We start from the raw sequence: 25,312 nt of genomic DNA on the forward strand, positions 1-25,312 counted from the left end.
CTTTTTTTTATATCAAAGGGATTAGTCATTATGAATTTGTACCAACTGGACAGATTTTTTTCTAGGATGAGTGCATGAACTTAATTGTCAGACCTTGTATGTCTAAGAAGGCCATCTTTTCCCATTTCTAGTAAATAAAAACCATATAAATACTTCTGTACATTTTGAGGAAACTAAAAAGTAACCAAAATTTCAAATTCAAATTGTGAAAACTTTATTATCATAGGTAAGCAAATTGTGCCCCTTTTTGGCTCTGGTGTATAGAAGGTTTGCAGAACATTTTGGAGATAAGATCTTTTCATTTTCTTTGATAAGTTTACCCGCTGAAGAGTATCTACTTTCTGAGTCAGTAGCTTTACTCAGTAGCATTGACGTGGTTGATTCCCCAGCTTGCTGTCCTATGTGTGCTCTTCTGTTGTGACACTTGTGCTGCCCCTGGAGGTTGTCTTCAAGCTGTTGACTTCTGGGATTTGCAGCATTCGCAATGCAATACTACTATTTTTTTTGTTTATAGTTTATTTGTCCAGGAGAAAAGGCAGTAATTTCCTAAAAGCCATACGAATGTGAGGAAAAGCAATGTGTTACTGGTTGTCGTTGTCATTATTTATAGTGTAAAATAAAAGCATTAAAGAGAAAAAAAAGTTCACCCACTAAATGGAATTTGCGAAAATTTATATTTGTCATATCTGCAGAATATTCAGAGAGATGATTAAAGTCTTGTATTTGGGCAACATGTCAGTAGACTTTTGTTTTATGTATTATTACGAAGTTTTATTAAAATCTTCATAGAAATCGAAAAGGATGACTTGACACTACAGTGTTAAAATCTAATTACCTAAGAGATAGAGGGATCATTTTTTGTGTGTATGTGGCCATTTTATGACACATAACTTTACTGTGGAAAACATGATCATTCAGCTCAAATCTGAAAAAATGAGCTCTACACTGTAAAGGTTCAACTCATTTATTATCAAAATTTCCTCCTTTTGTTTTTCCATGGCACATTTTATTTAAAACCTCAGAATCAGGAAAAATCGTTTCATAGAGCTATCAGTTTCATAGAGCTATCAGGGGAACAATACATAACGTATGTTTGTTCATGTGGTATGCCCAAACTAATTCAGCAGCTGCTATTTTCAGCTAAGCGTCGGTGTCTTTTGGGAGACACAAAAACTTATGATTGATTTAGAATCTTGTAAGATTCAGTCTCCCTGTGTGCTTTCACATTCCCTTTTCCACCACACCTAATTCCAAATTTTTTTCCTGCATATTATTCAGTACAATGTTTTGGTTATCTATCTCCGTAATCCAGTTGTTTGTGTCCCACAGTTAGCCTTCTTTCTTGTTGATGTCTGGATTATGCTGCACTTAGTATGATAATCATTCTCATTTTCATCCTCTGAACTCTTGAGGAAAAAATGATCACAGTATTCACAATGTTAAAAATTAAATTAGCATCATCTCGATACCAAGTATATTAGACAATTCACAAAGCGTTGTTAACACTCATGATTACAATGCACTTAGGTTGTACACTTAAGTATCAGCACACAGCAATGGATGATTTGTTATTGTCAACAGCAAGTCAGAATTGCCAACATCAGCAGTCGGGGAAAAATAGTGGCAGCATATCTATCTGCTAAAAAAAAATTAAAAAGTCACTTTCAGCCCCTGTCTTTTAAGCCGCAGCATGAATTTTGTACTTCCCCCTGACCATTCTGTATCCATTGCCAAAATCTGGACTTTTTGTCTCCCAGGAAGGTTTCCCTTGACATAGGGCTTTCACGTGATAAACTGGGGCATCCCAAGCTGACTGGGACAGATGTCACCCTAGTTCTACCATTTAACTCTGCAGGACATTTGAGTATTTTCTCCTTCAATTCATCTGTTCAAGTTTTTGTTTGAGAAGTTGAGGTTTGTTACTTTATAGCCACATAGACACTTTTAGACTCACAGTTGAATCGGATTAGGTGCTTTCTTTATTTTTCTTTTAAAATTGGAATCTACTATTACCACAATGCTATTTTCCCAAAATGGGTTCTGCTTGTTCTGATTCATTTTTCTCTCTCTATAGCCCTCACTGTATGGGTTGTTACTATATTTTTCTTTGTCAGCTCATGGGAAGTCAGGTCTGGTTGATGGATTATCCGAGGGATTGGCAGTCTTGCTAATTGCAGATGAAATGTCCTCTCTCCTTGTGCTCTAGCAGTATAGAAGGAAGTGATTCACAAATCCCCCTCCTGGGGCACCTGGAAGAAACTGTGGGTTCTCCAATCTGTTGATTTGTCTCAGACTCCAGTACTGAAAGATCTCTGCCCACCTATTCAACTCTTTCCTGACCAATTGAAAGCCAACAGAACAGACATACTCATGGAGACAAAAATCTAAGGAAGGAAGACAGAACATCTAAGGAGAGGTCCACAGATTTCTATGAACCAAGCACTCCAACAAATTGAGTTTTTTCATTGTTTTCCCATGGTAGTTACACTGATTTTCTCAGGCAGTCACCCAATCTGAAGGAGAGAATTATCAGTTCTGTCCTACACAAAACTATCCAGAACCTCAGTCTTTAGTAGCCTCTGTCTTCCAGATTCTAGCAGCCACTTGTTTCAAGAGAATGTTTTCATAGAGGTGAAGGATGCTGTGTTCAGTTTTTCACATTCCCAGAGTGCTTTCAAAACTTTACAAAAAAAAAAAAAAATTAGTATTCTAATAGCCTCAAAAAAGAGAGGTAAAAGATAAAATTTAGAGGTAGACATACTGCTTTTTTCAAAGTTAAAAAAGATATTTTATAAATAAACTATTTTAAACACATTTATATCTTGTGAAAATTTGTGTCCCATGGCACCTAAATTTCAAAATAACAACAGAGAAAATATGGTAGGCCAACAACTGAGGCAGCAATAATCCAAACCACATATATTTTAAAAGTTTGTCTTAAGCACTAAAATTTGGACTTGAACATGATTTATTGTGCTGGATAAATTCAGAAGAATTGATGAATGATGTTAAATTATTAATTTGCCCAAAGTGAGAGAGGCCACCACCTAGAACCATATGTCATAAATATTAAAGCCATTCCCATCAGACTTATATGAGCAATAAATTATAAGGACCACTATAGATCAGTTCTGGGTTAATCACAGCTCTTTGCACCTGTAATTCACAATCATTTTATCCCCCACTGACAATTAGTTTAAAATGTAAAGAAGTTAGCAGCTTAATGTTCAAGAATTTATCCCACATTGTTCTCTTTTAATTTTTATTTGGTGAGCAAAGGTAATAAATTTCCATTCAGTAGCCTTTATTTTAATTCAAAAAAAAAAAAAAAAAAAAAATCCCTGCTTTGGTTTTAATCCTGAAAATCAGAAATGCTTAGATAGCAATGGTCACAGAATCAACAGGCTTCAGGGGTCCTGAATGATATAAACCAGATATTCATTCATTGAAATGATTTTGACAAATAAGCAACGTGCTTTTTAAAAGCTCAGATCTTATTTATCTTGCTAGTGTGATCACAAGCATTAAAAAGGTGGCATTCCTTTCATGACTCTTACCATATACTATGTTGCATTATTTTTATTTACATACATATTATTTCTCAAACTAGAGAGGCTATGCCTTGAAGGTGAAGACTACAATATCTCAAATGTTTTTGCATTCCTATGGCAAATACCTCCCAGAAACGTATTTTTAATGTAGTGAAAAAGCATAGAAGATGGTCTTGAGCTCAAGTTCCTAATCTACCACTAATAACTGGTACAATTTTACACCAAGTCCCATTACTATATCTGTGAGTTAGGTATCATATGTTAGCTTCGTCACAATGTAGTGAAGAACAAATAAATTTATGGGTAAAATCACTTTTTTAAAAGTGAAAAAATGTTTTAGAAATGTTAGTTATTATCATGAGGAAAAATGGAGGACAGAGTGAGAATATTTCATCTTCTGTAAGGGGGGAGCTTTTCTTATCCTTTGGTGTAAATGTCATCTTTCCAAAATTGTTCCCAATGATTGTTTTTTAATAAAAAAATCATCATTGATGTCTTTCTGCAGTTAGAGATTTTGAAGTGAGATTTTAAGTAATTTGCTAAATTAAAGATTTATGTGAGCAAGAATATGATTTCCCAATTAAAACCAAAGTCACTGGGGTAACAGGTAGTGACAAAAATAGTGAAAGTCTATTTGTGTATCACGTAGGCTTCTGCAGTTACTACAGGAGACTGCTGTCTGTTGAACTGAAAAGGAAAGTACTTTCATGATTATCATTAAATCATAATAGAGATGTTGGAACAGGGGCATACAGGACAGGAGGATTATACAGAGGAAGACTAATACGATATAATCCATAATATGGTGAGGAGCACAGATGCAGGTTTGAAAATACATTTTCCCATCCTTCACTTTACCTTGGCAAGACATGCAAATATTTGAGAAAATAACATTGAATGTTTACAGTTCTTCACTGGACAGATGGAAAATTGCAGACAACTAAAAGGTTAAAAGAGTATGCATGAGCAGGAAAGGGTCTCCAAAGGGTATCGATGTTTAGTCAGTTAGGCACTAAAGGTAAGGAACTTAAATATTTGTGGTTTTCTTGTACAGCTATTTCAGTAGCCAGAATTTTTGAGCAGGTTCTCCTGATCCCCCCACCACTCCCTCCCCCTCCCCCGCACTCCCATCGCGGGGAAAATTAAGTTTCCTTTTCTTTAAACCACTTTAACACTTCAAGCTTCTTTTATAGTACTTTGTGTTATATCCATTAGTGCTTGACTTTAATGCTGAGTTGTAAGCAGTTTGAGAGCTGGGGCCCAAGTTTTACTCACCTTCAGGATCTTAAAATTAATGCGCAATGATTTGTTAGTAAAATTGAATTCAAAGAAAGATTCCCATGTAAATATTGTAGAAATGGAACAAAACCTTAGGTCCTAGCATTCTGTCAGCAGTAGGAATTCAGCACAGGCTGTTGGCATCTCAGCACTCTTATGAGGACACAGCTGTTTAGCATCGGGAGCTACCGTGGCCCATCAATCACCACAGCATTCTTGTCTGTCTCCTCTGGGGACCAGAGATTGATAATATTGGAAGTAGATGTCACTTTGGATTATTTTCCCTTCCTCCCAAATGGGGACTGAAATAGAGCTCCTGGATGCACGTTTGCCCTCTGTTTAATCTAGTATGAAACACTCTGCTGACATGGAATCCACTGATAAATAAATCAATAGCCTACACATTCAGCTGCTTATCCAAACATGACCTCAAGAACAAAGAATAGTTGAAAATTTTAAAGTAATATTCATCACCTAGTCAGATGAGTTAAGAATGTCCTAGGCCAAACCTTCAATTATTATTCTGTTGAAAAGTGACTTTAGGTTTTGTTGATGAGTATTGTCTAGATAGCTTTAATTTAATGTTAAAAAACCATCCAGAGGACAGTGATTGTATGTTTTAGTAGATGAAAAAGGCCAGGGATATTTTTAAAGCTGAAATAGTTGGGATTACTGTGCAACATTTTATTGGCATTGCTACAGGCTATAATCATACGGTTTTAATGGTTCTCTTTTTAAAAATGCATTTACAATGCTTTGTAACATTAGAATAACTAGAAACATGTGTATAATGGCAATGATAATGTTAACATACATTTAAATAGAGCCTTACAGTTCAAAAACAGTAGCAACTGTACTAGAATACTTTTTTAACAGCAAACCAATATGTCCCCAATGGGGGAGGTCCCTTGAGGGTTGTAAAGATGCTGCAAAAGGGCTCCAGGAGGCCAGAGTCGCTGTTTGAAACAGAAGAGAATAGCAAAGATCAAAGCAGGTTGTTACAGGAGGCTTCAAGGTCACTGCTATCTCTCTATTACTGTAGGTTTAGACCCAGCAAGCTAAAAACAGACATGAAAGTTGGTGATCAAGGGTATCAGATTTTGCCACCACAAAATATGCCCCTTTGGCATATTGGTTATTTTAAGCTGTAAGGCACTTGAAACACAGCAAATGCAGGAGAGTTGGTCTCTAAACTCCCCTTATTTACCCAAAGATGAAAGTAACTCAGTTGTCTTAAATTCCTCACCAGGAGTTTCATCAATCAGGAAATGACTCTCCTCACAGAAGAGACAGGAAGTCAACACCACACCCAAACTTTGTCACAAACTATCACACCACCTGTCTGTTCTTCTAATGGCCATTCATCTTTCCCTAAAATCATTCACTCTGTCTTAAGAAGCCTGCGCCCTCTCTCCCCCCCCTCCCTATTTAGATGGTATTTAAGCCTGAATTCTAAGCCACCTCTTGGAGTTACTTATTTTTACCTGTACATCTCCCATGTAAACCGGGTTTAAACTTCTGTTTGTTTTTCTTGTTAATCTGTCGTTTTTCGTGTTTTTTTTCACACGAGTCTTACTAAGATCTCAGAAGGGTAGAGCGAAAATTATTTTTTCTCCACTACAGTGATTACTACAAAAGATCAGAAACACGGAGGAAGGATTGTGGTTCCTCTCTGTTTCAGGGATAACTCTGTGGGTATAAGGAATCAATGTAGAGGAAACCTACCATGTGTTTTTCCCTCTCCCACACCAACACTCCAAAAATCTGTAATAGGTGTACATTATCTGTCAAGATTGTCAACTTTCCTTGTAATTCGGAAGGTACTGGTCTTAGCAGCACATTTGGAGAATCACTGATCTGTTGTACCTAACATAGTGCCTAGTGTACCATTGATACTACAGGAGTGGTTGCATGGAATGATTTCTTCAGGGAAACAACTTTTATCTATTTCAGCAGCTTATGCTTTGGTTGGGATTCACCCCCCCCCCCCAAAAAAAGAGGTGCTAAGTAGCCAATGAGCACAGTAAACTAGTCTGAAGGCTTTAGTACATATTTCTTGAAAAACTTTTTATTGAGTATCTGATGTTGGCCTGGTCTAAGCAAGTATAGGTATTTAAAAGGCAGCAGTTAAATATATCAAGTATTTATTTATATTTTCTTCCTTTACTTTTATGGTTAAATATCCTGCTTTTTAAAAAAGTATCATAAAAATACAGTTTTACATGTTTTTCTAGTTTTGTAGGGTTTTTTAAACTTGAGTTCTTTTTTAATTATAATGAATTTATTACATTACAGAAATTTACTTTGTATATGGTGTGACACAGTGCTCTAATGTTGGTTTCTTTTTTAAATATTCTCCTGCCTCACTCTCATTTTTAAAATGTTTTATATTTGTTGTATGATTTGAATCATGGTCTTTGTAATACAATCTACATGTGATATATATATATATATATATATATATATATATATATATATATATACACTTTTATCAGGTTTGTAGGCTTGTGTATTCCACAGATTTTCTATTCATAGACAAGTTCCATGCTATTTTATTTTTAAGCTTTATAACAGTTTCACTGCTTGATATTCTGATTCTCCAATCATTTTTTATTTTCAAAATTACTATTCTCATGTTTTCTTCCAATTAAACGTGCAAACATTTTAATAAATTCTAAAATAGTCATTGGACATTTCATTTAGATTTCATTAAGTATCAAATAACCTAAGGAAAACTGACATTTCTTTTACAATTGTACATTGATACTTTTAGGAATATGTTATAGCTTATCTAAAAATAAGTTTGTCTTCTTTAGTAGAGTACTGAAGTTTTCTTTATATTCAGTGTAAATGAATATTTATACTCAAGTTATATATTATCTCATTGGTGTATTAAAAGAAAAGCAACTGATCAGTATATCTATTTATATAGATATATTTGTTGAAATCTTTATTTTTATTAAATATTTCTTCAGTTGACTCTTGTGAGTTTCATACATATGTCATCAAATAATAATTTTTCCTAATAGTTTGAAATCAGGAGTTTGTTTCCTGCCTTGTTGTACAGGCTGAATGATCACAATTGTGTTATTTTGAGAGTAATAGGCATCATTTTCCTAGAGTTTTAGCTTCCATTTGGTTTGCTTCTTGTTTGAGGCAGTTATTCTAGACCTCATTAAAGAAGAATTTCTTTATTTCTACTTTACTAGGTGGGTAGATAGATGATGGCTTTCAATTTTGTCAAAAGTCTTTTTGGTGTCTGTTGAAAGACCATTTAAAAATTTTATAAAGCTTCATTTATAACATATGTTATCCCAGTAACCATCCTGATACTGAACCAGTGTTGCTTGTCCTGTTTAATAATGTTACATTATTCTTTTTAATGCATATATGATCATGTCATCTGCAATCTCATTTGTTTGTTTTTGCTTTTGTTGCCTAGGCTGTTGGTCATGTCATATTCAAAAAGCATTTCCCAAACCAATGTCAAGACACTTATCCTGTGTTGTCTTCTAAGTATCATGGTTTCAGGTCTTATGTTTAAGTCTTTAATCCATTTTGAGTTGATTTGCGTATATGATGTGAGAAGGGAGTCAATTTCATTTTTCTGCATATGGGTATCCAGTTTTCCCAGCACTGTTTATTGAAGAAGCTATCCTTTCCCCATTGTGTGTTCTTGACACCCTTGTAGAAGACCAGCTGAACATAAAAATGTGGATTTATTTCTCAGATCTCTATTCTGGTCCATTGATCTCTATGTCTGTTTTTATGGCAGTACCATACTGTTTTGATTACTGCAGTTTTTTAGCATGTTGCTTCGAACTTCTGTTTTTTGTTCAGGATTGTTTTGGCTATTTAGGGTCTTTTGTGGTTACATGTGAATTTTAAGATTTTTTTTTTTCTACTTCAGTAAGGGCATTGGAATTTGGATAGGGATGGCATTAAATCTGTAGATTACCTGGGATAGGATGAACATTTTAACAATATTAATTGTTCCAAGCAGTGATCATAAGATACCTTGCCATTTACCTGTCTTTAATTTCCTTCATCACCATTTTGTAATTTTCAGGGTATAAATCTTTCACCTCTTGTTTTAGTTTCTTCCTGAGTATTTTGTTCTTTTTGTTGCTTTTATAAATGGGATTTTTAAAAATTTCCTTTGCACGTAGTTCATTGTTCATATACTGAAATGTTATGGAGTTTTCAATGTTGACTTTGTATCATGCAACTTAACTGATATTTTTGTTGTTTAGTTCTAACAGTTTGTTGTTGTTGTTGTTGTTGTTGTTTACTGTTTAGCATCTTCTACATGTCTCATCATGTCATCTGCAAATAGAGATAATTCTACTTCTTCCTTTTTGATTTGGGTTCTTTGTGTCTTTGTTTTTGTTTTTGTTTTCTTTTTCTTTTTCTTGTCTAATTGCTCTGACTAGGACTTCCAAGTCTAATTTGAATAGAAGCAATGACTAGGGCATTCTTGACTTGTACCTTTACAGACCTGGAGCCAAGTCCACAGGGAGATAGGACTGCTTCTGAGACTGCAGCCAGGACCACAACTGGCTGGCCAGCCACTAGGGTATGGGCCTGCTTTCTCAAAGAATCATTCCTCAGTTTAGGACTCCACCAAGGTTTCACAAGCTGGATTCCAAGGTTCCCACAGGGCACTTTTGTTCATGGATGGTTGCCAATTGTTGTCTCTGTGGGGTAACAAAGGCTAGGGACCTCCTAATCCACTATCTTGCTGACATCACTCCAATTATCTGTATTTGTATTTATTTTTCTTTTTTCCTCACCAGACTTACCAGGAAATTATGTTTCTCTTCAATAAACAAACAAACAAACAGAATATTTGATATAATTATTCTGTTTATTTAATGAATTTACTGTTTTTTATTTATATAGAACAATTTTCTAAATTAACTTTAGTAAGAGTGCTTTTTATTTTTGATAAATTTGTGACTTAGGACATGAGTGATTACTGAGAGAAAAGTAGATAATCACTAAAAGATATTATAAAGTTGTGTTTCCTAAATGATGACAGAGAGAATTGTATAATTATGTTTTCCTCATTACAAAATCCACCAAGGGGGTTTCTTCTAAGTCCAGCCACAAGATTACTATAGGCCACACTTTCCAACAGATTAAATTAGAACATAGACAGGAATTATGTCTTGTCAACAGGGCAGTATTGATTATTTCTCTTTAATGTCAGTTGTATGTGAAGCATTCATTTAGAATACAGGTTACTTGCAAGGAGATGATATCCATATTGAGTAAGAGCAAAAGCCTACCTGGCTTAGAAGCCTAATATTCCAAAGGAGCCAGTATCTCTTATAACAATTGCAAAAGCCTAACTTCCAGGGTCGCCAAAGAAACAGGCCCAATTACAAGAATTGCTGCACTCAGAGTAGCTCAAAGACATGGCTTCCTTGCATGAATTTATTGTTCTCCCAGTCCAGGTGGCATTTACAAAATAGGGGTCAGTTTACTGTACGCACTGTTGCCTAGAAACATAGCTAACATTCTAACTGCATCATTTTTCCAGGAGAACAGAACTATAAATTAACCAAAAGCCAAATTCTTATTCAGAATAGGTGTTTAGAAATATAGGTCCTATTATTTTTTTTCACAATTAAATACATATCAATGTAATACTTTATCCTGTCCATATAACTGAAAATTCCTATTTTCTTACCTTAAATTTCAATTTATTTTAACCATAAATTCTATTTTCTTATTTTGTTCTCCATATTTTCACAGGTAAAATACGGAAATTACGCTTTTGTATGGGATGCAGCTGTATTGGAATACGTGGCTATCAATGACCCAGATTGTTCCTTTTACACCATTGGGAATACCATTGCTGATCGGGGATATGGAATTGCATTGCAACATGGCAGTCCTTACCGGGATGTATTTTCACAAAGGTAAGATTTGTGTGTGGTGCAAATAAGGAGAAAGGAAACAGAAAAAAAATCTATTTAGTTACCCTATGTAGTTTATTGCATTTTGTTTCTTTTGTTTGGAGAAACATAATAAACAACAGCAGAAAAAGGTAATTATAAGTGGTTGTTCAATAAAACATTCATTTTCCAAAGAATGCACTGAAGTATTATTTTTCCCTTAAAAAGGGAAAAATTATTGCTGCATATAACTGGTTTTACTCTCAAAAAATTGATACATAAATGAAAGTAGTACATTGATAATTTCTTTAGAACTTAATTGAGCAATTTCGTTTCTGAATTTTTAGAGACAAAATGTCATAGAGTTAGCAGAATTAATTCCTAAGAATACCATAGAAAAACATAAACTTCTAAACCAAGTTAGAGTTCTGATGTACTGAAACTCATAATGATAAGGGATATTTTAATGAATTTTTCAAAGGAAAAAGGTAAGAATACTACAGTCCATTATTTGGTGTCAAAATAAATATAGGATGTTGTCATGGAATTAAGGAGATGGTTTGTGAAGAAATTATACCCATCCTCGAATCAGAATTTTCTATCAAAACTTGTTTAGGAAAGAATATTTTGAATTGTATATTTTATATTAATAATCTATATGAAAGACTTGGGACTGAAGGAATTCACGAGATCACTGCATTCCATTCTATCTGCTACCAAATGAGCTTGGACATAACAGAGAGTAATATCTTCCAGGTAATATTCCATTTGACACTGATAGTACATTTTGTTTATTTTCTGGTTTTCTTCTGTTTTCTAAAAGCGAATGCCAGACCAAGAGGGCAGTGCAAAGTAGGACTAAGGCCCCAAATTTTAAGCCGTTTGAGTTGTAGTCCTCCAAATTCTAGGATAACAAAAAGCTGGGTATTTTGTATTTAAAAAACAAACAAACGAAAAAATCAGTCAGTACTCCAGAATTTATGTCATAACTCTTCCATTAGCTAAACAAAAATCTAGGCCTCTCTCCTTATCTGCAAAAGGGGCAGGTAGATGAACTCCAAGGTTCTAAGTTCCTGTATTAGTCAGTTTTTCTGTGTAATAAACCCCAAAGTATTGGTGACTTTAAAGAAATTATTTCTCAGTCAGGAAACATAAAGGCTGTGATTTGGCACATTCTACTGTAAGTTGTGGGTCACCTGCAAGTCTTCTCTAGGCAGCTTCTCATTCCAGGGTCCAGGCTGGAGAAACATCCCTGTATCTGGGACAAGTTGTTTTCATTGCAAAGAGCAGTTGCAAAACAGGGCTGGCAGAAACCTGTGGTCCTTCTTGCACTTCTTGTGTGGATGTCGCATATGTCACACCTGACCACAGACTACTAACTAAAAAGAGTATCATGGCCAAGCCCAGACTTAATGGGGTGGATAAGTATACTCCACATAAAGGGATGAAGAGGGTAAATAATTATAAACAATAATACAATTTACCAGTGGTCCCTCTGGCTCTTAAAAATTCTAAGTATAAGACAAAAATGAAATATGCCTAATTGGGATGTAAAATATTAAGACATAAGTAATGATTAATCAATCGAAACATATTCATTGATGAGTAGATTCTAAAAGTAACAAACTAGAAAATCAATTATGACATTGGGAATCTACCTGTAATGCACTTGCAGTCTAGACCCATGCACATGAAACAGTGAGCAATACAGACATTTTTATAAATGTGTGCTGACATTTATATATATATATATATATATATATATATATATATATATATATATATACACAGTATCAGTATTGCTTATTTGCATTGTGTTAAATTCTGTAGTTTAGATATAGAAGGATTTGAATACTGTACAGAATAGAGTTAATCAAAGTGAATGTGAATGAAAGCTCTACAGAGGAAATGAGCCTTGAACTTGACCTTGAAGGGTTAGTAGGGAATAACTAGGCTAAAAGCAAAAAATAGATAATTGTTGAAGAAATAATGAAAACAACAGAATAGAAATAGGAGAGAGCAGAATATGTTGGGGAACCATAGGATACAAGTTAATCTGGAAAGAAATTTGAAGTTTCGAATTCATATTGTACGTCACAAACAGCTACAACAACCTACTTATTGTCTCTCTGGAGTTCAGGAGTAAATTGATGAAGAAAGTATTTAAAAAATGGTTAATCAATTTTGATAAGAAGGATTGATTCAGATTGGCAAAGACTAGAACAAACCCGGCTGCATAAAATAATGAAGGGCTGGGGGTGGGGATGGCCAGTAAGCTCAGTTGGTTAGAGTGTGGTATTAATAACACCAAGGTTGCCCATTCGATCCCCGCATGGGCCACTGTGAGCTGTGCCCTCCTTAAAATAAAATGAAAAAAAAGAAAAGAAAAGAAATAATGAAGGCCTGGCGTAGAATTGGGCAAGGGAAAATGAAAAGGAAGGAACAAATAGAAAGGATGCTTGCTTCTAAGCAAAGGAACATACCACTGTTTATATGAATTTAGAGCTGAGGATGGAAAGCATAATAGAATGAAAGGGGATACCAAGGTTTTACAGTGAAAAACCACGAAAAATTTTAATGGATCTTAACATGAACAAGGTAGTCGAGAACATGATGATTTATTCCTTAATTGTGATTTATGGCATTTTCTTTACTACAGATGTATTTTGTTACTAGACTTGATTTCTGGGTCTTTTATACATAAAATTAAGCCAATAAATTTAATCCACAAACATAATAGCAATTAAAGAAATATTTAATAAACCACATCAAGTGTTCCATTTTTCATTATCCCTGTGGTGCTCTACCTAACAGAAATTGTTATTCTGAGGAAATGTACTCCAGGGAACTGCTGAAACATAGTATTAATCATCAAACATTATTTTTCCTTTGTTTGATTTGCATTATGGATGTTGACAACTTAAATTGTCCCGTTCTGTGGTGTTCCTTAATAATGACACTCTACATCCTGCTTCCCTGTGCATCTGGAAGAAGAGAGAGCCAAGAAAGAGACATGATCTGATATTTGTCGATGTGGCAACTCATCTCTTTATACGCACATGCTACCTTTATCACCCAAACTCTCTTCCTGAATCCAGAAAATATCTGCAGTCATTCCCTTTTTCAATAGCCATTAGGAAAAAAGAGATCTCTTTTTTAGTAACTGATTTAAAATATTATAAAGACCATCAAATTTAACCATTGTAGTACACTTTAGAAATTATTATAAACAGTCTTGATGCATCAACTTATCCTGGGCCATTAATTAAACTAGATCACTGATAGCTATTGTGATTATTTTTAATGAAAATAACAGTATTCGGGATAATTTTTAATAAGTAAATATTAATTATTTCTCAGGTAACTATTGCCTATATCACAACTTATAAGATATCAAAATACTTTAATATTACTAAATATTAATATCTAAAATAAATAGTATATACCGATATAGTAACTATATTTATTATCTCTTCTCTGCCCACTACCTTATATGCTTATATATTTTAATGATACTTCAAAATAATTATATGAAATTTTGTACATTTGTTTCTTGCATACTTGCACATTAGTGCACAAATATTATACCAGTATATACACTGAGTGGATGGACCTTTGCTTTGGCAAGCATCAGGTTAGGTATCAGAGACATGAGCTATAGTGCTACACTCACTTATACACTTCTGTGTGAGTGGACACACACAGGAATTACTTTTAGGTACCAGTAAGTGCTATAATATATATAACCATAGATTTTGATAGAAGAGATTTGTTTCATTGGTCTATACAAATACTAGATAACTTGGCAGCAGAAGTTAAAGTATTTATATACCTCATTAGATGGGTCAGAGTACTAGTGTGGTGGGTAATGTTTGCAATTCTCTGACACTATTTGTTCATCAAATGTTTTCTTAATTTTTCATTTACGGTAGATGTACAATATTATATTAGTTTCAGGTGTACAGCATAGTAATTAGACATTTATATACCTTATGAAGTTGTCACCCCAATAAGTCTAGTACCGATCCGGCACCACACATAGTTATTGCAACACTCCCTATGCTGTACTTTACACCTCTGTGACTATTTTTATAACTGGCAGTTTGTACTTTTTAATCCCTTTCAGCTTTTTCGCACATCCCCAAACCCCCTCCCATCTGGCAATAATGAGTTTGTTCTTTGTACCTATGAGTTTGTTGCTGTTTTGTTTGTTCATTTCCTTTGTTTTTAGATTTCACATGTAAGTGAAATCATACGGTGTTTGTCATCTTTGCCTGACTTATTTTACTTAGCATAATACCCTGTAGGTACATCCATGTTGTTGCAAATGGCAAGATTTTATTCCTTTTTATAACGGAATAGTAATATTCCATTTTATGTGTGTACCACATCTTCTTTATTCATTCGTCTGTTGATGGGTACACAGTGTACTTCCATACCTTGGCTATTGTAAATAATGTTGTAATGAGCATAAGATGCATATATATCTTTTGGAATTAGTATTTTAGATCTCTTCAGATAAATACCCAGAAATGGAATTGCTAGGTCATATGGTAGTTCTATTTTTTAATGTTTTAAGGAACCTCAATACTGTTTTCCATAGTAGCTGCACCAATTTGCAATCCCACCAACAGTGCATGAGGGTTCCTTTTTTCTCCACATCCTCACCAGCACTCGTTGTTTGTTGATTAATTGATGATAAGCCATTCTGACAGGAGTGAAGTGTACCTCATTATGGTTTTGATTTTCATTTCCTTGAGGATTACTTATATGGAGTATCTTTTCATGTGTCTGTTGACCATCTGTATGTCTTCTTTGGAGAAATTTCTATCTATGTCTTCTCATTTTTTAATCACATTGTTTGGGTTTTTTTGGATATAGAGCTGTATGAGTTCTTTATATATTTTGGATGTTAATCCCTTACTAGATATATCATTTACAAATACCTTCTCCCATTCAGTAGTTTGCAATTTTATTTTGTTGATGATTTTCTTTGTGGTACAAAAGTTTTTTAGTTTGATATAGTCCCATTTATTTATTTTTGTTTTCTGTTTGTGTTTGCCGTAGGAGGCATATCACCCCAAAATATTGCTAAGACCAATTTCAAAGAATTTACTGCCTATGTTTTCTTCTAGAAGTTTTATAGTTTCAGGTCTTACATTTAAATGTTTAAGATATTTTGAGGTTTTGTTGTGTGTGTTTTTTTTTTTTTTATGGTATAAGAAAGTGGTCTAATTTCATACAGTTTTCCCAGCACTATTCGTTGAGGAAACTGTCTTACCCCATTGTGTATTCTTGCCTCCTTTGTCATACATAGATTAATTGATCATGTATGTATGGGTTTCTTTCTGGGCTCTCTATTATGTTTCATTGATCTATGTGTCTGTTTTTATTTATGCCAGTATCGTGTTTTGATTACTATGGCCTTGTAGTATAGTTTGATATCAGGTAGCATGATACCTCCAACTTTGTCTTCTTTCTCAATAGAAAGAATATTGCTTGTCTTTGATTATTTGGAGTCTTTTGTGGTTCCATATAAATTTTAGGATTATTTGCTCTTCTTCTGTAAAAAATACCATTGTTGTTGTTTTTTCTCAGCGATTACACTGAATCTGTAGAGTGCTTTGGGTAGTACAAACATTTTAACAATGCTTATTCTTCCTATCCATGAACATGATATATCCTTCCATTTATTTGTATCTTCTTCAGTTTCTTTCTTCAATGTCTTTTAGTTTTCCAAGTGCAGGTCTTTGATTTCAGTTTATCAAATGTTTTGCGTAGCCCTTGCCTTATAATAGTTCTTAGTATAAAAAATCTATTTAGTCAAAAGTTGTTTCATTACAGACATTTAAGAATAGAAGATGACTAAATGTCTTATAGTAATATTATTATTCTATTAGTAAAATTATCATCAGTGTTGATCTTAGAATCTTAATTATTCATAAGGCTAAAAAGATAAAATATATTTATTGAGCATTTAGTATGAACTCACCTCTCTTCTCCAATTTTAGTGGGTGTCAAGAATAATTAATTCATAGGTTTAATTTTATACTTCATCAGTAAAAGAGTTCCTTGTTGATTACTGGCTTCTATCCCTAAATTTCGGAATAGAACCACCTAGTGACACTAAAACCAGGACATATTTCAAACTTCACACAGAATGATTTTTGTTGGATTCATCATAGTGGCACAGATGCATAAACAACTTTTCAACCAATTCCCAGAATTTCAAGATTTTTAGAAATGGAATGAACAGTATTTCCGTTTTTATCAGAGATGGAACTAGTCCAAAAGGGTAAATTACTTGCTGAGAATCACAAAAAAAGCCATAAAACTGGAAAAATTTCAGGATTTCTGATTCTACGTCATTTTCTGATTATCATGTACCCTTTCTTTACCTTTCTTTTAAAAGCGTTTAAGAATAATATCAAACATACTTCATAATGCTTATTGTATGCTAAACTCCAAGTTCTTAAATGTGGCAAACTATGAGGTAAGTACTACTATTATCCACATTTTATAAATGCAGAAACTGAGACATAATAAGATAATTTGTTGAAATTCACCAAGTTATTTGAGCATAAGAGCTGAGATTCAAATCCACACAGCCTGGATCAAAAAAAAATTGACATACACATTTAACAAGTTCTGTTTCAAAGAAATTGCCTCTATCTACTTGTATCTATCTATCTATCTATCTATCTATCTATCTATCTATCTATCTATCTATCTATCTAAGTGGCACAGAAGAGAATTAGTCATAATCATTGATTCCTGATATAATTTCATTATTGGTCCATAAATGGTTGTTTTTATTTATTTAATTAATTTTAAACTCCTTGGGTATAGTGTTTTTTTCCACTTGCACTGTTAACTCTTGGAACATCTAGTGCTTTACTTTGTATTTTTATTTGGATTCAGAAAAGAACATTAGATCTTTTGATCTCCCTGTATCTTAATACTTCTTAACTTTCCGTCTTGGGTCCTGCCTCATATCGGTAAGACCCTCAAGTTCAGGCATATGTCTGTATATCCCCAGTGTGTAACTTTCTGCCAGCACACAGTAAGCATTCATAAATATTTAATGAATGAATAAAAGATCTACCTAACTTTTTGATCAAAGAACATTCTATTTACTTATGCTCAAATAAATTGAATACCTATCTTTGTGCTTGCTTGATATTTAAACCATCTTCGATTTTTATCTTATCACAACTTTTTTCTTCCTCAATTTCTTTAATTTTTCATACTTCAATGATTGAAAAAAAAAAAAAAAAAAAAAAACCTGAGAAGAAAAGAAAACAAATGCAGCACATGTCTACTTTTCTTTTCAACTCCCTGCTGTAAGAACTTTTATGCTATTATTACCACAAGGAAGGTAGAAAATATTCTTTTAACTTGAAGGCATAGAGCCATATCCTTTTTTCCCCAACCAGAAAAAGGTACTTTCTAAGCACTTTTGTTCACTTTTCAGTAAGAGAGAAAAATCAACCTCCTCTGATTGCCCAGTTAGCAGCTTCAAAATCAGTCATGAACTGGCTTAAACTCTTCATTCGGTAGCTAGAAGACTCTTTCATATAGATATGTGCTTATAACCAGAAGTTAAAGAAACAATTAATTGTTTTCTCTTTAAACCTACAAAATTGATTTTATACCATCCCTCAGCTCTGAGAACAGGATGGCATTATCAAGACACATCGTCAAGCAAACATTAAACAATAGGCACTTATACATTAAACCAAATTGTATAGACAATAAATGCTGGGGGGAAAAAGAAAAAAAGAGGTATTAGTGAGGAGTAGAATAGAAAATATATTATTAGACATGAGCTATAAGGAGACTTCACGGATAAGCAGAATTTTAATACGGGTACAGGTAAAGGTAGGACACTCAGAAAAACATGAGGAAATCATAGAACACAATCATCATGTATTGAAAGGACAAGAAGAAGGAAACTTGACTGGAAAGAATGTTGCCAGGGGGATATAGGTAAAGAAGCTGCATTGAATGTGATGTGCCAGAAAATTGATAACTGCTATGTATTAAGTATCTACTATGCTAAACACTTAAATATTTTGTATAACGTTGGCCGCAAATTTGTAAATTGAGCATTTATGAATTGAATTTTATAAATTTGAAAAAACTGAGACTCAGAGTTAAGTATATTAGCAAAGCCACACACTACTGACAGTGGATCTAATACTCAAACCCTCACTCAGGACCCAATACCAGCTTCATGGGCCTCTGAGGGGAAGAATATCTGGACAGAGTTGCATTTCAGGAATCCGAGATGTTGGGTTAGATGAAGAGATAGGTTAATAGAGGAAGGCCATTTACAAGTCTGTTGTAGTGTTCCAGCTATGAAATGGTGAGACTATTCTCGATTAGAATGAGAGGAAGGATTAGAATAAAAGGTGCAGTGTGAAGAGGATTAAACAGGACGGTGAAAATCAAAGGAGTACATGTAATTCAGGAACCTGAAAGAGAAAGGATGTCAGATTCAAATGGCTACAAACAGTCCCCTCTTTTCTTCTCCTTCCAACTCTTTTATTTTTCCTTCTTGGTCATCTACTACAAGGTTTCCACCAGCTCAATTTTACCTCCAGGTAAAACCAACAGGAAAATAATTTCTAGGAAAGCAATGATTATTAAAACATAGCAACAATATAATGATTCACTACCTGGTAGATATTTATTTCAAACAACCTTCCAGCTTACAGATTTTTGTTTTGTTCCATAGTTGTTCAAATCATGTTCACATATCCCTAATAGTATTGTTCTCCTCTCTAAAATGTCAGATATGTTTTTAAATTATACATATATACACACACACACACACACACACACACACATACATACACTTATGTAGATATATACACACACATATACACACACCACTAAATCATTTTTATCACAGTCACATTTTCTGTTTAGATCATGAAAATAAGATATTTTATATAGGCATGTTTATATAAAGTAAGAAAGGAAAATGTTTGAGGAGTCACAAAACAAAGAAAGAGGACATTGAAAGAGGACTTTCAAAGACAGATAAGAGTAAAATAAAATAATATATAATTGTGCACATATTTTTACTTAAAATAACAATATATATTTAGCCTATAATGTATTAAAAGAAATTTCTTTTCTCATATAATATACATATATTAAATAATGATTAGTCTTTGGATACCATTGAAAGGAATGTATTATTTCTATTTTAGAGCAACCCCTTTTTAAAACACTTGTTTTAAATTTAGAATTGAATTTCAGGAACTTCAGTAAAAGAGAAAAATGAGGTTATTTGTTAGTCTTTTTTTTTGTGTGTGTGTGTGTGTGTGTGTGTGAATTCTCATGGAGCTATTTTTATAACTAATATCCTGTGGTCTTTACCCATCACCCTGACTTCTGATTCTAGTGAAGAACTTAAGTGATTTACATTTGTTCCGGTATTTGGTCTAAAAAAATGGGAGTAGAAGTACAGTTGGTGATATTTCTAGTATGTAAATATTTCAAAAATATTTATTGTAATGGCACTATGATTTGAGAATAGTTTTATTAATCTTGCAGAGCAGTAGCTAAATTTCAAGACAACTACTAGCCTTTGCTCTCAGGAAGCATACAGTATTTTCACTGCTGAATGTAAACACAGCCATCAGACAGTGCAATCCCATGGAGTAGATTTTGAAATGTTACAGGATTATATTTTCTTTGTACCTACATAGTACAGTATTTGGGGAATACTTCATCTGAGATATAACAGTACCCTCCTTCATAAACAAGTATCTTTATTAGACTTTTCTGAGGAAAGTACTGAGGTACCGGGAAAATAAATGACTAGTGTGAGACACAAAGCAGTATTTCAACAGGATAATGAGCCTATGACGTTGGACCAGGCTGCTTTGCAAGAAGCAAGATGGATCAGCCTGTTTTAAAAGTAAGATTTCTACTGTTTCTAGATCTCAGTCAGTATTGTCACATTCAAAAAGCAGTTTTACAAAAATCATAATTATTATAGTGGCATAAATTAAGTGTGACTAATGGCTAAGATTTTAACAAAACAGTCCAGAATTTAAAACTATATCTTTGCACTGGAAAGTACACACACGTTCACATGTGTGCAGATACACACTCACATGCACACGCACACTCCAGAATCTATTATAAGCCTCTCAAAAATACTTTCATTTCATTACACTTACATCACATTTTTCCATTCCAAACACCCATTTTACTTACCAGACTTAACTCCAAGACATTTTTTGCAGTTAAAAAAATTCAATCTCTTTTTAAAGGGAACACTTGTCATTGAGGATAATCAAAGCAAGTGCTACTTTTATAGACACTTAAATATTGTAAGCATGGTAACAACATGGTATAGCACATGGGCTCCCACAATATCTATGCTGATAGAAGAAACAACCATAAATACAAGACATGAGTGAGACTTTGGCATGCATTTAGATGACTCCCTAATGTTACCAAGAGGGGAAGTTGGGGACCTGCCCAGAGTCTAACCTTTGGTCAGAACGTGCCCTGGGCACCACGAGTCCAGATTCCCAGTCCAGTGTTTGACCCCTACCCTTTTCTGCCAGTTCATTTTGTTAACAAATCAGTTTTTTTATTCCTAAAATTTAGTAAAATAAATGTTTTCAGAAGGACATTTATATTTTACATAAAGGAGTCAGGAGTATTAATTAGTAAATATGTTTAACAGAGTCATAAACATGACTAGAACCTTCCTGTTTAAAAATTGTCATTACTTTATAGACATTCGGGAAAAAGTAGCACAAATGAGAGAGAGAGAGAGAGTGCTTTGAGTTGCATTAGCCCTAACTTACAGAGAAACTATACTATAGCCTAAAATAATAAACATTCATTGAAGACTTAATATGTGCCAGGCACTATTATAAGTGTCCTAACTATATTAAGTCATTTAATCCTCACAATAACCTTGCAAGGTAAATACTATAATTAGTCTCATTTTACAGATGAGGAAACTGAAAATATTAACAGTTTTCAAAGATTGTAAAGCTAATAAGTGGCAAAGATAGGTTTGAACCCATCAAATACTATATTACCCTAGTTCCTACTCCCATGAGTCTAAGCACATGCACCAGTGGGCACCAGAATAACAAGCATCCAAATTGTCTTCATGCCTGCTCAGATAGCTGCCTTCTCTCACATTGAAATGCTGATGGGCATTTTAGTTTACATGAAATTCAGGTGACTTTCAGAAACGTAAACAGCACGCTAAACACTGAGAGTCCTCCACTACCATTAAAGAGCAGATCCATCTGAAATTGAAACTGTCTTGCATTAGCTAATTAGACATAAACTGTAAAAGTATTGAAAATTGAAAGCTGTGGGACGACACTGAAATTATTTTCCTTCCCGACTTATCTTCTTTTGCTACAAATAGCTTAAGACTGCACTTGACCAAACTTTAATTCTCCTTTCATGGAACTTTTCATTCAGCATGACTTTTTAGTTGGTGGACCTCCATAATTGCCTCTTCCGTATCTCATTTCATAGCCTTCGAGCAGCTCAAAAATACTATCGTCATAATTGGTCAGATTGTCTACTGACATTTAAATGCTTACCAGTAATGAAACAAAACCTACTACTTCTAAAATTAATTACGACTAAGATAAAAACAGAAAATTTCCATATGGTGTGACATTTATCAGTTCATACGGCCCAGAATGATAAGTCTAACAGAGACACCAATGATTTTTGTTATAATGAACATAGTTTCCTGTTTTAGCACCAACTTCAATAGAGAAAGCTATACCTCAAAGTGTGCCTTCACTTTTTTTCTGAATAATCCATCCCATAGCTGTCATTTTATGAAGATGTGTTTGAAATAAAGTTAATAACTATTAAAAATGATTGAAATCCAACATGCTTTTATTTTATATTATTGGCCTTAGAAAATGTATATAAAAATGTTTGCCTTAATGATTTTTTTTTAACTTTTGTTTATTTTAAGTGTTTTTTCACGACCCATCAGCTCCAAGTCAAGTAGTTGTTTCAATCTAGTTGTGGAGGGTGCAGCTCACAGTGGCCCATGTGGGGATCAAACCAGCAACCTTGTTGTTTAGAGAACTGTGCTCTTACCTACTGAACTAACCGGCCACCCAACCTTAGTGATATTCTTACAATGTCCCAGGGAAAGACATGGAGGCATGATAAGAGAAGCCAACAAGCTGAAAAAAATATATGATGGGTTTTCTGTTCTAATAAGTGTTTCAAACTTTTCCCAAAATAATGTTTTCAGTACTAACATTTTATTCTGATGATTTTTATCAATTTTTTTTTGTTTTTCTTCTATTAATTAACCAAGATCTTTCCAGTGCTCCCTATAAAAGCCAGCATGGCCCTTCTAGATAGTCTCTCATATTCTTCAAGCTAATCAATGTGAATTTTACTACTGTGAATTTTCGCATCCTACATGACAAGAGCTGTGGGAAGCGAGGAGGGCGGCACAGGTTTAAGAAATACAGTAACCAAGAATAGAGTGCAAGCGGGGCCAAGGGACTCCAGCCTCAAGGACTGATCCCTGAATCGGGCCAACACATAGCTTTTATTGGTTAACAAATGTGGAAGTAAAGCTTGTTAATCTCAAGATCTGTGAATTTTACTCATTATACTAAGAAACTGATTCAAACAAATCAACCTTGCCTGCAAGCAACTGGAACTGAAAGTCCCAGGATGTCTTAGCAATTGTTGCATGTACCTACCCAAGGGACAAAACCTTTACACTGAAACTTACTGATATGAATAGATGGAGAACTGATGTATCACATCATTGAATCTCTTCCAAAGCAGGTTGTGGGAAGGAATATAACCACAGAGGCAGAAGCTCTCCTTAACGGGGGAAGGTGGGGGTCTGTACCCACCTCTATCAACCCCGTGAGTTTTCCAGATGGCCCCTATGTGACTGTGCCTTTCTTAAGTTGTTCCTCCCTTGAGGAATCTTACCCATCATTGACTAACCAGCCATCCTTTGGGGCCAAACAGGGAGACATAATGTGTAAGCACAAAGGTGAAGCAAAGTCCCTGAAAGGATCCGTCTCACAGACTCTCCTTTCTTTAGTGATAGGTATGAGGGGACAGATGGGTAGGCTGCTGCGTGACAACAGTGAATTTCTTCTTTTCTGTGTTTTTTAGCAACTGCAGAAATTTTCCAAACAAATTTCCTCCCAACCTCAATATATTCAGTAAAGTAGCACTGAATATTTCATTAGGTTGATGAGATAGAAGAGACTCGAACCCAGGAGCACTGACTATCACACTAGGCTGTGTGGACTTTGGATATAGGGAGTCATTGAAGAATTTAGTAAACACTAGACATAATTAGAAGTATGCTCTTTGATTGGTCTAGAAAGAACGTAGATAAAGAGAAAAAGGTTGAGACAAAAGCTTGTTTTTAAATGATCCTTTTTTGCTTTCCTGGCCTTTGCATTCCATTTTCAATAACCTAATTGAATCTCTCCAGTGTGTCTGAGAACACGATTATTCCTTTTTCTCCAAAACTATTCAAATCGTATGCATTCTGCGGGTTCCAGCTCATGACCCGCCCTAAGTGTAAGACTTTCCTAGCACATTTAGCTCTCATTAAACACCTCATTGTGTTTCTGTATTTCATCTTCTCTGAACCATATATGTTATTTTTTTGTTAATTAATAATTTATTGTGTTCATATCTTCACATCTCAAATATATTCTAAATTCTAAGCTTACAAAGAATTACATAACCTATCTTATTTTTCCATGTTTATCTTCCATAATAGTGATTACCATGTTTCCCCAAAAATAGCTATAGCTGCAGCTGGACAATCAGCTCTAATATGTCTTTTGGAGCAAAAATTAATATGTGACCTGGTATTATGTTATATTATATTATATTATATTATATTATATTATATTATATTATGTATTATATTTTATTATATTATATTATAACCCGTATTATATTGTATTATTATAGTAAAATTAGACCAGGTCTTATATCAATTTTTTCTCCAAAAGACACATTAGATCTGATTGTCCAACTAGGTCTTGTTTTGGGGGAAACACGGTATACACCTAGTAGGTGTTCAATAAATTATTGTTAAGTAATCTTTGAGGGTAAATCCTGTTCTCATTTTTGATTCCTAATGGCTGCAATTTACTAAAGAATAGTTTACATGTTTACTCAGTTGATCAACAAATTATTTGTTGCTTGATACTTATTAGTGCTTGATACTATTTTTTATTTCCTAGAAATAAAATATTGAAAATGATTGGCATAGTTATTGCTTTCCTAGAGCTTACATTAGACTGGAGAGACATAGAAAAAAAAAGTACAATAAATAAGAAAACAAACAGGATAATTTCATATTAGAAAATATGCTATGAAGAAAATGTAACTGAGACAGAGAATGAAGATGGATCAGTTTGGAAATGGATCACAAAAGACCTTTATGAGGTTACATTCTTGAATGTAAAATGCAAAGAAAGGGTATTCTATTCACAGGCAAAAACAAATGTAAAAGTTCTGAAATGTGAAACAGCTTGGAGTATTTTAAAAATGACAAGG

The 25,312-nt window shown here is 34.0% G+C and overlaps 1 protein-coding gene across 3 annotated transcripts in view; it reads left to right on the forward strand.

Moving 5' to 3' along the window:
* The window catches only part of GRID2 (glutamate ionotropic receptor delta type subunit 2), a 1,331,224-nt gene that overhangs the window by 1,156,533 nt on the left and 149,379 nt on the right, over nucleotides 1-25,312 (forward strand). For all 3 annotated transcript variants that reach the window (XM_019741137.3, XM_074323476.2, XM_019741134.3), the window contains exon 14: nucleotides 10,590-10,756. In XM_019741137.3, the coding sequence (XP_019596696.3) occupies nucleotides 10,590-10,756 (167 nt within the window). The remainder of the gene's footprint in view (nucleotides 1-10,589; nucleotides 10,757-25,312) is intronic.

Source organism: Rhinolophus sinicus, chromosome 1 (genome assembly GCF_057876585.1).
Source record: "Rhinolophus sinicus isolate RSI-liver-muscle chromosome 1, RSI-T2T, whole genome shotgun sequence".
Lineage (NCBI taxonomy): Eukaryota > Metazoa > Chordata > Mammalia > Chiroptera > Rhinolophidae > Rhinolophus > Rhinolophus sinicus.